Below are 14,854 nucleotides of genomic sequence, written 5' to 3' on the forward strand. Positions count from 1 at the left end.
GAAGGAAGGAAGGAAGAAAGGAAGGAAGGAAGAAGGAAGAAAGGCAGGAGGAAGGAAGGAGGAAAGGAAGGAAGGAAGAAGGGAAGGAAGGAAGAAGGGAAGGAAGGAAGGAAGAAAGGCAGGAAGGAAGGAAGAAGGAAGGAAGGAGGAAGGAAGGAAGGAAGGAAGGAAGGAAGGAAGGAAGGAAGGAAGGAGGAAGGAAGGAAGGAAGAAGGAAGGAGGGAGGAAGAAGGAAGGAGGAAGGAAGGAAGGAAGGAAGGAAGGAAGGAAGGAAGGAGGAAGGAAGGAAGGAAGGGAGGAAGGAAGGAAGGAAGAAGGAAGGAAGGAAGGAAGGAGGAAGGAAGGAAGGAAGGGAGGAAGGAAGGAAGAAGCAAGGAAGGAAGGAAGGAAGGAAGGAAGGAAGAAGGAAGGAGGAAGGAAGGAAGGAAGAAGGAAGGAAGAAAGGCAGGAAGGAAGGAAGGAAGGAAGAAGCAAGGAAGGAAGGAAGAAAGGCAGGAAGGAAGGAAGGAGGAAGGAAGGAAGGAAGTAGGAAGGAAGGAAGGAAGAAGGAAGGAAGGAAGGAAGCGTTGGCGAATGATGGATGGATGGATGGATGGAGTGTCTCCTCCTTGAAATGTCTCATGGTCACACTTGAAAAATTGGGGAAATAATTCAGAAAGTGTCAAAATGCCTGTGCCCAGGTGCTAGAGATGAAACCAGTAGCTAAATTTGATAACTTTTGAGAGATAATATTTTTGTACATTTGTAAATTACTTTATATAAATCTATGAACATCCAAAGATCAATTCATATAACAAAGAACTGCAAACACATCTTCACTCATGTTTTTACAAATTCTGTAAGTAGTTCGTGTGCTTCGGGTGTGATCATGCAACTGTTTGCTCAAACTCACACAAAACAGGACTGAACAGATTTTTGGATCTCAGACCCTGACAGCGATTGCTGCTCTCGCCTTAGCACACTGTCTTTATCTTTGTGCTACCGAAAGCCATTTCAGCCTGTGTGGTGCTTGGCTCCCTTTGCCAAAACCAGAAGCTCAAGGAAGCTGCAGGTGATGTGTGAGAGCCCGCCACACCGGATCCCCGAGCCGGCCTTCACAATCCCAGCCTGCAGGAATAATAACGACAGCAGCAAACGTGGTGTAAAGACCTCAGCCTGCAGGCTCCCCGCTGTCATTCACACAGGAGCCCCCGGCGGCCGCCAGAGACGGTCTCCTCCAGCTTCTGATGGGCCCCCCGTGCAGGGGAGTGCGCACACGGCCAGCACGGCCCAGCGGCCAGGCGAGGTGTGGGTGCCGGGCGTCCATATCAGCGGCACCCACAGGGGCCTGCCTTCCCTGTCTCCTCCGCCCCCGGCCCATGGGTGCGGCTTTACCTGGTGGATGTGCCGGGGATGGGGCGTCCAGTGTCCACCAGGACGCACCAACAGTAGCCGGTGGAGGGGTGACACTGCACGGGCTTGTAGAGGCCGCCGTGGGCGCACTCGGGGATCACCACATTGTCGCTCTTGGGCTGCCTGGCCTCTTCCAGGGCCGACTGCTGCTCCTGGTCGCACGAGGACGCTGGGGGAGGAAAGGCAGAGGTGTGAGCACGCAGCGCACAGGCAGTCCCACGCGGAGCCCCTGCGGGGAAGTGGGAAGGAGGGGGCAGGGGCTGGCCAGGCGGAGGGGCAGACAGCTCAGGAGGCAGGCAGGGCACGGCGGGCCCACATGCCCCTGCGGCCATTCCCGTTACAGGTTCTGGACGCACGACTGGACTGCATGAAAATGAGGACGACATCAGCCGCCATCCGGGTCTCAGTCTGGCTTGTAAGCGCTGAGTCCATTTGTGAGCATTTTCAAACACTCTTTTGCAATCAGTGCTGGACCTAGAGTCATTTTCTACTTCTTTCAATGTTGTCACCAACTTTTATTTAAGATGATGCTGAAGCAGAGGGAGTGAAAGCCTACGCGCCCGGCTTATTTCTGAGCACAGTGGAACCCCGCCTCAGCAGACGGTGAGCCCAGGGCCACACGTGGCGGGAACAGCCCCAGTGTGTAGGTAGCACAGTGAATCGTAGAAACGACAGTGGAAACACTTGCTGTTATTCTGACAGCATCTAACACTCATGTAACAAAACAGCTGCAAGAGTTTTCCATGCACGAGAACTGCCCCCATTCATTTCATGGGTTTTCTCATTTAGCCCCTTGGTAGGTGAGAAAACAGAGGAATGCACAAGTCATGTGGGGAAGGCCGCGCAGTTAGGGAGGGGCTGGCCCAGAACGCAGATCCAGCCCGTCGAACCCAGAAGCACACGGTCTGATTGCTCCGCCAGCCGGCGGCCCACTGCCTCTGGAAAGATGGAAGTCTCACGCCATCTGTGTAACACTGACTTAAATAAGCCATCTGCAAAACAGTACGGAGGTTCCTCAAAAAGTTAAATACAGAACTACCCGACCCAGCAATTGCACTTCCGGGTGTTTACCCAAAGGATATGAAAACACTAATTCAAGGACACCTGCACCCCGATGTTTATAGCAGTGTTATCAACAATAGCCAAACTATGGGGAGAGCCCAATGTCCACTGACTGATGAATGGTTAAAGAAGACGTGGTATATACACAATGGAATATTATTCAGCCATAAAAAAGAATGAAACCTTTTTGCTGCATTTGCGATGATGGGGATAGAGCTAGAGAGTATGATGCTAAATGAAAGAAGTCAGTCAGAGAAAGACAAATACCTTATGATCTCACTCACCTGTGGAATTTAAGAAACAAAACAAACGAACATGGGGGGGGAAGAGAGAGAGAAAAACCAAGAAGCAGACTCTTAACTATAGAGAACACACCAATGGTCACCAGAGGGGAGGGGGGGGGGGCATTGGGGGAAATAGGTGATGGGATGAAGGAGGGCACTTGTCGTGATGAACACCAGGTGACGTATGGAAGTGATGAATCCCTATATTGTATACCTGAAACTAATGTAACACTGTATGTTAACTAACTGGAATTTAAATTAAAATTTGGAGAAAAAGAAGAAAGTTCTAAAAGTAAGCGTATCTCATGGGGTATTCACACTCTAGCATCACAACAAAGTGAGTCCTATCTACTCAGTATTCCTCTGATGGTAATGAGTTTGAGTCAAACAAAGTAAAACATGGAGAATACTTTATCCTTCACTATAAAGTCATATGTGGTTTAAAATATAATTTAGAAATAATCCACATATTCCAAATGTTCCTCTTCTGGATCCTTCCAGCCTAAATACATGACAATAAACATTAACACCGGCAAATTAAATCACCCTTCTCATACATTTTAAAGAAAATGTGGGCATGTGTCTCAGGTTTGTCTTTGGAGTGGGGTTTCTCCAGGTGTGGCCTCTGGACCACTGAGCAGGAAGCAGGTCGAATGAGCATCCCGAGGCACGGCCACTTGCCCTCTGACCCCAGGGGGCTTGAGGTCAAAGCTAGTCACAGAGCTGCCATGTCTCGGAGGCGGGACTGGTCGGGCCTCCCAGTCACAGAGGAGCTGCCGAGAACCGAGCCCTGAGTTCACGGTCACGCACGCGGCTAACCACAGAGCGGCTCTCCACCCCAGGGCCCACACACCCAAGAGCACACCCGCCCTCACCCGGAGCTGTCCTGTGGCGTCTAGAAAGGACATTCTTTTGCTTTGACGTTTCTCCTTACAAAGGAAAATAAAATAGAATGAGGCACTGAGTGAATATATTTGATATAAAAATCTCTATAGCACTTTTCTGCTTAGGAAGTGACTTTCCATAAATTATGCTTTAGTCTGCTTAGGAACCAGCTAGCTACAATTTACAGGGATTTTATGACTGTAAATGTGACATCAGTCAGGTGGAAACCACTGAGAGGCTGGGAAAGAGCACGTTCCTTTGCCAGTGCCAGGAGGCTGGAGCCTGGAAGCAGGGCTGCACTCCAGCGGAGGACGAGCACCTGCTTCCAGCCCCGCCACAAGGTCGAGAGTTAGACGTGCAAAGCATGACCACAGACCGTGTTTCAGAAGTGTCAGCTATTATTTCCACTGCTCCCCCAATACTAAAAGAGTGTCTGACCTAGAACAGGCACTCAGTAAATTTCTTTTTAGATAATAAACCTGGTTATGATATTAATAGTTGGAAAACTATCCAGATTTTAGCTTCTCTAGCAGCTCCATGTACTACATGTGGGTAATCATACATGGAATTTTGTGATTAGTCCCTTACTGACATTACGAATGCTATTAGATTTTTTTAAACCATATATATTTCTGTATATGTACTAGAAAAACACAGAAATGTTGCCCCTTAGATCCTCCTCCGTGTTCCTACTCGAAAAGTGTGCTCCCTCCCATGGCCTCCTAGACTGAACACAGCCTCCTGAAAACGCGGATGAGTGAGACTGAAGCTTAATTAATCACCATACCTGTCCAGATCCACATTTTGTAGGATAATCACAGAACCCATGAATCATCCAAATGTCACAGTAGGTGCCAAAATCATTTTCATGGATAAGAGAGAGAAGGAAGAAATTGGCCCTTGGGCGCTCAGCCCAGCTCGCGTTCCTAGCGGTGCATGCTCTGGTCGCGGTACAGAAAGCCTGGTATGGAGAGCCGTCCCAGCGGCCAGGGCTCCAGCCTGGTACCGGACAGCCGGTGCGCCCTGAGGCTGGTCTGCAGGGTCCTGCGCTGGGTCCAGCCGTGCCCACTCAGGCGCTGTCTGCCTGGCATGTGAGTATCGAGGAGGCTGGTGTGTGGTCTCTGGGGCAGTCCAGACCACGGAACCCACTCCGGAACCCTGGGGAGCAGCTGTCTGAGCTGCCCTGCACTCTGCGAGGCCTCCAAGTATTTCCAATAAATTCCCTGTAGCTTTAGTTACCCAGAATCAGATTCTTTTATCTGTAAGTTAAGAACTTAAACAACAAAGTTTTGATCCTTGAACAGTCCGAACTTAGGGCTGGCATTTGGTTTCGATTTCTGAAGTAACACTAATGATCAGTGTGTCCGACACACACTGGTGGAAGACCCTCTCTGTGCCAGGCACTGTTCCAGGTGCTGGCGAGACAGCCCATGCAGGCGACCTCTAAATACACAAAAACAATTCGTGGCCACTCCATGTCTTATAACACCATCACCTGATTCTTTTAAAATTTTAATTTATTCCTTTTGAGTTCTGTCCTATTCTGTATACTCTAGATTTTGCTCATCAAATATGTAGATACCTAAATAAAATCCAACCATGCGTTACATGGTTATCGTAAAGAAGCTTTCAATCTGACTCCAATTTGGAAATTGTCAAGAAGAAAATGACGGTGCTTTGATTTCTTGCTGCGTTGTCTAGTAAGTCACCAACGGTCATGAGAAGTCACCAAGGAAAGCAGAGTTGAGCCACATCCCAGAGGCAGCTAGGTGTTGCTTAGGTGTTGCTTTTCAGAAACCTGCAGAGTAGTTAGCCCAAGACTAGACGGACTTACGTCCTCGGGAGAATCAGCCAGTGCTGAGGACTGCTTTTCTAGCTGGCACCCCCGGGAAAATGCACCACTCATTACAGCATCCGCCTGGTTCCTTTTCGGGAATTTTATTAATGAACAGAATTTATGGTGTGATTATCTGGGCACAAAATACTTTTCATGCTCCATCCAAGGACATACTGTACCTATAGAAATGGTTCGGGGAAATTCTTGAAATGTCCCTTTTGAGTATTTCACTTCATGTTTGCAGATTCGTATAAGCAAAATAAGACTGATTAAATCAACAATCTCTTAAAATTTGCCAAGAATGTAAAATACAGAAGATAGTACAGCTGAGTCAGAAGGAAGTCTGTGCTTGTTTGCATAAACATCTTGGTTGGTCAGAAACGTTAACTGAAGCCATTTTATTTGGTAAATCTGGCTCCACATGGGCAATTCAAACTTAGGGCAATGCAGTTATGGTTTCTGTCGGTGAAGGCCATAAGGGAGGAAGAAGATCTTCTTTAGACAAACTACTGATGACCCTTGGGAACAGAGGCGGAACAGAAGCATGATTTCTGCATTGGACAGTGGCCTTCCCCACCAAGATGGCCCCAGCCCCAGGGAATCTGACCACTGGTTCTACACCAGCTCACATTGGGGCCACAGGAAGACGGCACAATCACCCCTTGTGCCATGAGGGACATCAAGCACTTACAAATGGAGGTAAATGGGGAGCAAAGCAGCGTAAGTAATATTTTACCACAATTCCGGAAGCTTTCAATCACTGAGACACACAGGAGAACAGCTTCAAAAGGGACCCAAAGAGACAGGTCTTGAGGAAGGTCCAGAAACATGTTGATAAGACCCCACAAAGCATTAGAAGAGGACACAGGGAAGAGGGGCCTTTTCTGAGAGAACAGAGCAGTGAGGATGGAAAAAAGGAAACTCAGAAGGAGAGCCTGGCCCGAGGAATGTGGTGACCAGGCGAACGCCCTAAAACATGACATGGAGGTGACAATGTCTGCAGCCGGCCGGATCCATCAGGTTACAGAGGCCACCAAAGTTGGGGTTTTAAAATAATGGTATTATTAGAAGTTAGATTTAATCCATTCCAAGGAATGTCCATCAATGGACAAAAACAAAGTTTGGGATTCTGGAAAATAACTCAGCAAGAAAATAAAATAATTAACGCATACAAAATTCAAAGTATAATATCCAGTTTAATACAATACACACAAATATTTCAGTTTTCTTTCCTATTCAGCAGGGCTTTATTGCTATAATTTTCTCTTACACTAAATGTTGAAGAGTTAATGTATAAAGGAAGACAGATTGAAAAAAAAAAAAAAAAAACGAATAGAAGGAATTTTAATGTGAGGTCATAGAAAGGGCCAAGGAAGGTATGATGTGTCAGAAGTCACTGAATCTGTCCAAGAGAAACTGCCCAAAGAGAGTCCCCATTTGGGAAATATGCCACGGGAAGAAGAAAAGTTGAGATGTTATTTAGAACTGATGATTGGGTTGAATGGATACTTTTCTAATTAAAGAGGTGGGGAAAAGAGCCTTGGGGATAAGTGAGGTTCCCGTTCCTGCAGAATTAGAAAGGGAGTAGAAGCTTCCCAGTGCAGCTGTGGGCGGATGGGGACAGGACAGGAGGGCGGTTCTGAGCCCTGCAGTGTCATCAGGGAAAAGGTCAGGTTTTGGAGTCGGAGTCAGGCTCCCAGCATTTCTGGGTCCCACAGTCTCTCGTCTGACCAATTTCAGCAAAAATCGAATCCCACGTCCTCATTTACGCCCATCCTGACTGTCTCCCAGGATGACTGTGACTGAGCGCGGTGATGCATACAAAGTGATAGGTTCCATATGAACTTAAAGTGTTACCAATATCGAGTGCAAGATTTACATAACGCACAAGGCATAGAGACACAAAGATTAAGAACAAGACTCGTAGCCCAAAAGGAAATTTAGATGCATTCAATATCATGCATGTAGATATTTTTAAAATCACATACACCAGCATCAGAATGGTGAAATACTAGATATTTCTATAATTCGTGGATTCATCAACGCCCACGTTCACATGACATTATCCTACTAATGACCTGGTGCACCCAGTAATGATATATAAAGAAGCCTCAAGTTATAGATAGGTATTTCTGCTACATGTTCTGCACTTTCTGTCTGGTCATAGAGGAAACTCCTCAGCTCTCAACATTACACACACAATTTATCATGCTGCCAAATCCCAACATTCTCTACAGAAGAGCAGCCTTCCATTCAGTTTATCAGATCTGTTCTCATCCAGGCCCCTGGTTTTCAGCAATCTAGATGGTTCTGCTCTTGCAATAACTTCATCGGCTGCCTCGCTGATCCTGTGAGCACGTGTGGGAAGGCGTTAACTCTTCAACACAACTGCAATGATTGCATTGAACTTCTTCCCTAGCTCACCCCACTTACTGCCGTATGGTTCTGAGCAGTCGTGCTCTCTCTGGCTCTTCGAGCTTGCTATGTGTGTGGCTCAGACACATGACCTGCTGGGCCACACACTCCGTTCTGAGCAGACTCCTGAGAGGTAATTAGCACTTTGGAGATAGTCTGCCTCAATAGTTTTCCATTAAAATATTAAACTAGAAACATGAGTACAATCCTAATTTGTTTCTACAAATTTTAATTTCTACAATCATATAACAACTCTGTATTTTTAGAAAACTACCTCTGTAAATTCGGTTGGATTGAAAAAATTAGTTAATTTCAAAAATTATTTTATTTCCCAAACTAGCAATAGATTTTGGTGATTTAAAATGTGTCTGACAGTGTGTTCAAATAATCTGACAACCAAAGGCAAATTAGATTATAACAAACAGCTGCAGGACATTTATGAACTTAAAGGGAGAAAAAAACCTCTTAATTGATGATCTCACTAACTGTATACTACTTGATTTTAGTATGATGATGCCCAAAGCATTTTTAAAGAAATCACATCCATTCTAAAAACAAAACAAAACAAACAAACAAAAAAAACAAAAAAGAGACCTTTGGGTTTGGCTACATTTCAAGAATATGCAGGCTGCATATGTCAAGTTCTTTTGCCTAGCTCACCTCCTAAGAGTTTCACATTAATATTTAGGGTTCCATTGTTCACTTTCTAACAGGCACAGAATCCTGAAAAGCTCCTTAAAAAGCTAAGATACTTGAAACTATGTCTTTGCCCGTCCGCAAGTCCACCACCATAGACACGGAATTCTGACACTTGCAGCTCATCACGAGATTCTAGTTACTTCTTCTTGACTCTGTTTCCCCCTTGTTCCGTTCTTAGTTATCTGTACACTTTGCAGGGACTCCACTCCTGGTCCCAAATCCTCCACAACGGAGTTGCTATTGTTTGTGTTGCTGGGGAGAGTGCTGCCCAGCTGTTGGCTGGTTGGTTGGTTGGTACTGTTGTTTTTTGTTAAGGGATGCTGTGCCCCTCTATCCATACAATAATCTGCTCTCGGAACATTTTGTTCTCTAAGATATACCTTGTTATTAAAGAATTCCATAAAATTGTTATTTAATAGTAACCAATACCCTTAGAGTTCTTCAGAAGCTATTTGCAGGTATTGAAAGTGTGCCTATCCATTACCCTAATCATTCTTGCTCATTGTATTTACATTAACTCATATCTAAATTATACTGACAGATTCTATATTCTATTTACTCTCATCTAATTTATTTCTATAAATGAAGAGGCAATTCAGCAAATTTAAGATTCAAAGTCAGCACTGTTACTTAAATCTCTGGTAATCCTTCCGAAAATATGGCAGGCTGCGTAACATGAAATGGAGAAGATTAAACAAGATAAGGAGAAACACAGAGTCAAGACTCCATTTAGTCTGATCTGGCCTACAGCTTTAGGGAAGTCATGGGAATTACAGGAATCATTTGCCAAATGGTATCATACCAGTGTAACTCCTCATAAGATGGTCAGGGGAGCTAATGGAATAATACATGAGTGTATTTAGAAAGAAGGATAAGGTGTCTTGCAAAATTGAAGGGACTATTTAAAATACTAGAAATAATACTCAGTAACTCTTTCAGATATTTTAATAACATTATGTCCTACATTAAAATGTTTTCAGTTATAGTAATACTATCCATTTTTAGGCAAAGAAAATTTAGGTGTTCACTTTTATTAAGGTGAACCACTTTGTCAATTAAATGGCAAAACTCCCAGAAAACTGGTATTAGAAGAAAACCTTCTCTATCTGCTAAAAAGCATATATTTTAAAAACCCACAGCTAACATCAGATTTAATGATAAAAGACTGAACGTTTTCATTCTAAGATTGGAAATAGTCTCACCACTTCTATTTGTCATTACACTGGGTACCCTAGGCAAGGCATTAAAGGTAAGAAATAGAAACACAGAAAGATTGGAAATAAAAATGTAGAACCTTCTTTAATCACATGAGATAGAATTATGCATGTAAGAAGGATCTAAAACCTCTACAAAGAAAAAAACTGCTAGATTTAATAAGTGAATATAGTGAAGTCTCAATGTATAATGTCAATATACAAAATCACCTGTCATGCTATGTAGTAGCAATGAATAACTGGAAGATAAAATTTTTAAATGGCATTTCCAATAACATCAAAAACATGAAATAAATTTATGAAAAGATGTGCAAGACATCGAAAAAGCGCTGATGAGGAAAATGAAAGGAAGCCAACACAAATGGAAAGAGATGTACCATGTTCATGGGTCAGAAGACTCAGTGATCTTATCATGTTCATTCTTCCCAAATTGCTCTGTGGTTTCAACATAATTTCTATCAAAGTCCTAGGAAGCTCTGGGCCCCTGGGTGGCTCAGTCAGTTAAGCATCTGCCTTCAGCTCACATCATGATCCCAGGGTCCTGGGATCAAGTCCCAAGGAGCCTGCTTCTCCCTCTGCCTCTGCCTCTCTGTTTCTCATGAACAAATAAATAAAATATTCTTTAAAAAAAGAAACAAGGGGATACATAGTACATTATGCTATTTATATGAAACTCTAGCCCAGGTAAAAGTAACACAGAATAATGGAATAATGGAATTCAAAACAGGAGTTACCTCTGAGAAGGCACTGACCCAGAAAGGCCTGAGGGAGCTTGCCCATGTGATGGAGACCATCTTGGTCTTGATGGAGTATGAGTTACATGGGCATTCCCACTTGTAAAAGCTCATCTCACCGAACACATCTCACTGGTCTGTGCATCTCACTATATATAATTTCCTCAATAAACAAAACAATACTTAAGTGAGTTTTTAAGTAAAAAAAAAAATTTAAATGAGTTTTTAAGTAAAAAAATGTTTTTAAAATAAGAATAAAATAGGAATTCTAAGATATGAGAAAATATTGGTCACAATTTAAATGGCAGCATGTTCTTCCTTTTTTTGGTCTGTCTTATGATGGATAGTGGCTTGAATCAGTGATGTAGAAAATACATGTGGGGCGCCTGGGTGTCTCAGTTGGTTAAGCGACTGCCTTCGGCTCAGGTCATGATCCTGGAGTCCCGGGATCGAGTCCTGCATCGGGCTCCCTGCTCGGCAGGGAGTCTGCTTCTCCCTCTGACCCTCCTCCCCTCATGCTCTCTGTCTCTCATTCTCTCTGTCTCAAATAAATAAATAAAATCTTAAAAAAAAAAAAAGAAAATACATGTGAAAGCCCACAGCCAGTCCCCAGGAAGTGGTGCTTAATGAGTGTTTAGTCTTTTCCTTCTTCTTCCAGTAGGACTTGGTGTCCCATTATCTATACATGCTACAAAACAAAGAACTCTTAGCATGAAATATGGCATAAAGAACAGGACGTGAGCATCTATAGGCTGAGAGGGACTCTAGACCTGTAGTGTTAACTTTGTCCATAATAACTCTTGGGCCTCCAAGTACTGACTTACTTGGTTAAAGAGAGTTTCCATTAAAAGCATGAATAAGACCAGCAGAAACTCTGTTGGGTCTCATGTCCAAAGGACCCTGATTAACTTTGGTGTGAATCTGTTCTGTAAGAGCCCCCAAGTTAGAAGCAATTTTCCTGTCTGGTCCGATGTGTCACATAAACAACCCCTGCATCGACCCCTCCTCCTCATTTCCCCCATATGGTCCTCGGTGTCGTCTTTAAGTGTCCTCTGCTGGCCCGCAATCTCATTATTATTGGTTGGCCCAACTCCCAAGTGTTCACAGGCCTGCAGCACTGCTCTGACGTGCATGGACGTGCTTGTTTACCTCTGAAAGCTCTGCCAAGTCCCAGTTACCACTTCAACCACAGCCTGGGAGGCTGGGAAGGCATTGTTTCCTCAGCTGATTCCCACACTCATCCCTGATGGTGTCTCAGCTCCTCCAGGGTCTCCCACTCAGGATAATTGCACACTAACTTCAGGAATCAATAGATGGCCTTGCTGGCCCATCATTCCTCATTCCCTATCAGCAGAGTTTCTGCAGCTTTTCCACACTGGCAGGGAGCCTTCTACTCTGTGAACTACCTGGCTTGTGGGATGTCTGTAAGCATCAAGCAAGCTGGGGCTTGGCAGGTGTGTGTGTTTGGACCTGCTTTCCTAGCTCTTGCTCCAAGAAGAACATTCCCATTTTCCCACTCAAGCAAGGAGGATGAGACATGTGGAGCAGAGCCCAGCCAAGATCAGCAGGTGCATGAGAAACAAACACTGATCATTGATTGCCACAAACATCCTGGGGTTATTTGTCATGAACCAGTAGCTCTCTATACAACAGTCATTCCAGTGTAAGCTTCCAAAACCAGTATCTCCCATTTTTTTGCACCTCCTCCATATTCAGAATTCTCTCAAAAAATATCCCTAATTAAGATACCAAATATTTTACTCCAAGCATTTTGTCACATCCCCTTGTTAGTTCATGACCCTTGCTTTTAATGTGCACACAGTTAATGACATGCTCACTGAGCAGACCTGTGCTCAGCAAACACAGTACAGGAGGCACTGAGCTACACGTGACGATACGTGACCACAGAGGGAGGGTCCACGGCAGCAAGTGGACATGTAGGGCAGCAGAGACCTCACCTGGGGGGGCTCCTGGGCCAAGTTGAGGGACTTCCACAAGCATGGAAAGCCTTATAAGAATTTTAAAGACTGCTATGATCATATTTGTGCTTTAAGAACCCTGGTGGCAAGCTCTTCGATAGAGGACCAACTTATCTTACATTTCCTTACCTACAGGAGATAATGAGGCCTTACAGTCTGAGGCTACAAGATACATGTGGGGTGAAGTAGTAAACCCTGCAAATATTAGTAAGCCCAGATAAAAATACATAGATGATTTAGCACAAATGCAGTAAATGACTAAGGCCCAATTAAAGGTGTGTCTAGACCACTGTTCTTTGGAAGGCCAAGGATACCCCACTTTACCTCCTGAAGCACTCAGGTGTACATACACACTGATCCGGTCAGTACACTGGATCAGTGAGCCTCTCACCTCTGTTCTATTGTTTTAAAGTGTATATAAGTGCCACTGAGGCTCATAAAATGTAAGGTACTCTCCATAATACTGCATACACACTGCTTTGTGTGAATATATACGGTCTAACTTGTGGATATTGCAAGTTTCACTGCTACATAAAGGGAGGTCTGTGAAGTATTTTGAAGTTTAAAAAGGACTTCACATATACAAGTATTTCAGAGATAAAATAATAAGCAGTTTGTTCAGTAGAATCCCACTTATAAAAACCATGTGAATTTTGCACATGAGCAGAGACTGGAGATTGATAGTTGATAACATTTAGTGGATATGTAGGACTACGAATTTTTCATGTATTAACTTCCTTAGTTACATGTTAATTCTATGAGGCGGGATTATTGTCATCATTTTACAAATTCAGTGACTGAATCAGAGAAGATAAATCATTTTCCCAGTCTAGGTAACGAGTGGCTGAGTCTGGACTGGAACCAAGCCATCAGGACCCCAAAGTGCTGGTCTGGGGTGAGCTGAGTGATTTGCATTTCTGACAAGTTACCAGATAATGCTAAAACAGGCATATATTTTCATCTGTCACAGATGTATCAGAGTGGTTTCCATATTTTCTTAGAATTGAATCCCTGCTTTTTACTCATACTGTCTTCATCAGTCATGGAATTTTTGTGGTTTTCATTTTAACTATACAACACAGTTGATGAAAGAAGGCAAAAAATAAAAAAATAGAATAAAAAGAAATGCACCCTTACAATTTGATTTTCTAGAAATGGCAGATTGGGCCAAGGGAGACCTTGAAACTTACAGTACGAATGGAGTATAATTATCCACAGGTCCACTTTCAGGAAGATACCAAATGGGAGTCACAATGCTAAGGCTTTGCTCATGAGCAGCACGTATTTGTGACCAGTCATGCTATTTAATTCCAAAGGAAGGTTTTTCAGATTAGCTTTTAATCCAGGATCATTGCCTTAATATTTACAGACATTGCAGGCATGGAACTCAGATTCTGCGTATTCTCCTGGAATCCTAGTAATAACAGAATGAGGGATATATATTCCCATCATGTATTTTACCAACAAAACAAAGGAAGGTTCTGAAAAGATTTATGGCTTACTCAAGATGGCAAAGCTAGGAAAAGCTGAGTGGGAATCCATACTCAGGCTATGGCCCATAAACCCACGCACCAACCACGGTGCCCCCACCTCTCGCTGCCCTCTCTAGAAACGCCAACGGTAAACAGGCAATATGGGAAGCCCACAGCCAAACTCATGTTTCCAAAAAAATAAAGATTTGGATGCAATTCATGGATCCGGTTTCTTTGGAAAGAAAATAGTGACCACAGGTGTCCATCCCGATTATTTTTCCCATATTTATTTCCCATAGCAACAGACCCAGACTCGAATAACTGTAGATCTAGAAGTCATTCCCAATCTGAAACATGAGGCGAAGGCCCCTGAGAGAGGAGGAAAGCACAGCCCCCAGAAGCCACGACAAGGACAAGCTGCCTCAGCTGGCTCTCAGAGCCCCTTGATGCTGAACGATCCTCAATCACATCCCTTCCCATCTGACCTCTCTCTATCTTCCCTGTGTCCCCAGTGTCTTCGGAGGGTTCATCCACAGTAAAAGGCAACTTCAAAGTTTTCTTTTTCTTTTTTTTTTAAGATTTTATTTATTTATTTGACAGACAGACACAGCGAGAGAGGGAACACAAGCAGGGGGAGTGTGAGAGGGAGAAGCAGGCTTCCTGCAGAGCGGGTACTCACAGATACTCAAAGATAATCATGAGTACTCACAGATACTCCCAGATACTGATGAACACCCACACATATTCACAGATACTCATGGATACTCATGAACGCTCATACATGGTCATAGATACTCATGGGTCCTCACAGATACTCAAAGATAATCATGAGTGCTCACGGATGATCCCAGATACTGATGAACACTCACACATATTCACAG

The 14,854-nt window shown here is 43.9% G+C and overlaps 1 protein-coding gene across 1 annotated transcript in view; it reads right to left on the bottom strand.

The window, feature by feature from the left end:
• SMOC2 (SPARC related modular calcium binding 2) overlaps positions 1 to 14,854 on the bottom strand; it is a 110,631-nt gene that overhangs the window by 46,827 nt on the left and 48,950 nt on the right. Inside the window, exon 8 of the mRNA XM_021693198.2 lies at positions 1,375 to 1,561. Coding sequence (XP_021548873.1) covers positions 1,375 to 1,561 — 187 coding nt within the window. The remainder of the gene's footprint in view (positions 1 to 1,374; positions 1,562 to 14,854) is intronic.

This window comes from Neomonachus schauinslandi, chromosome 8 (genome assembly GCF_002201575.2).
Source record: "Neomonachus schauinslandi chromosome 8, ASM220157v2, whole genome shotgun sequence".
In the NCBI taxonomy this organism is placed as follows: domain Eukaryota; kingdom Metazoa; phylum Chordata; class Mammalia; order Carnivora; family Phocidae; genus Neomonachus; species Neomonachus schauinslandi.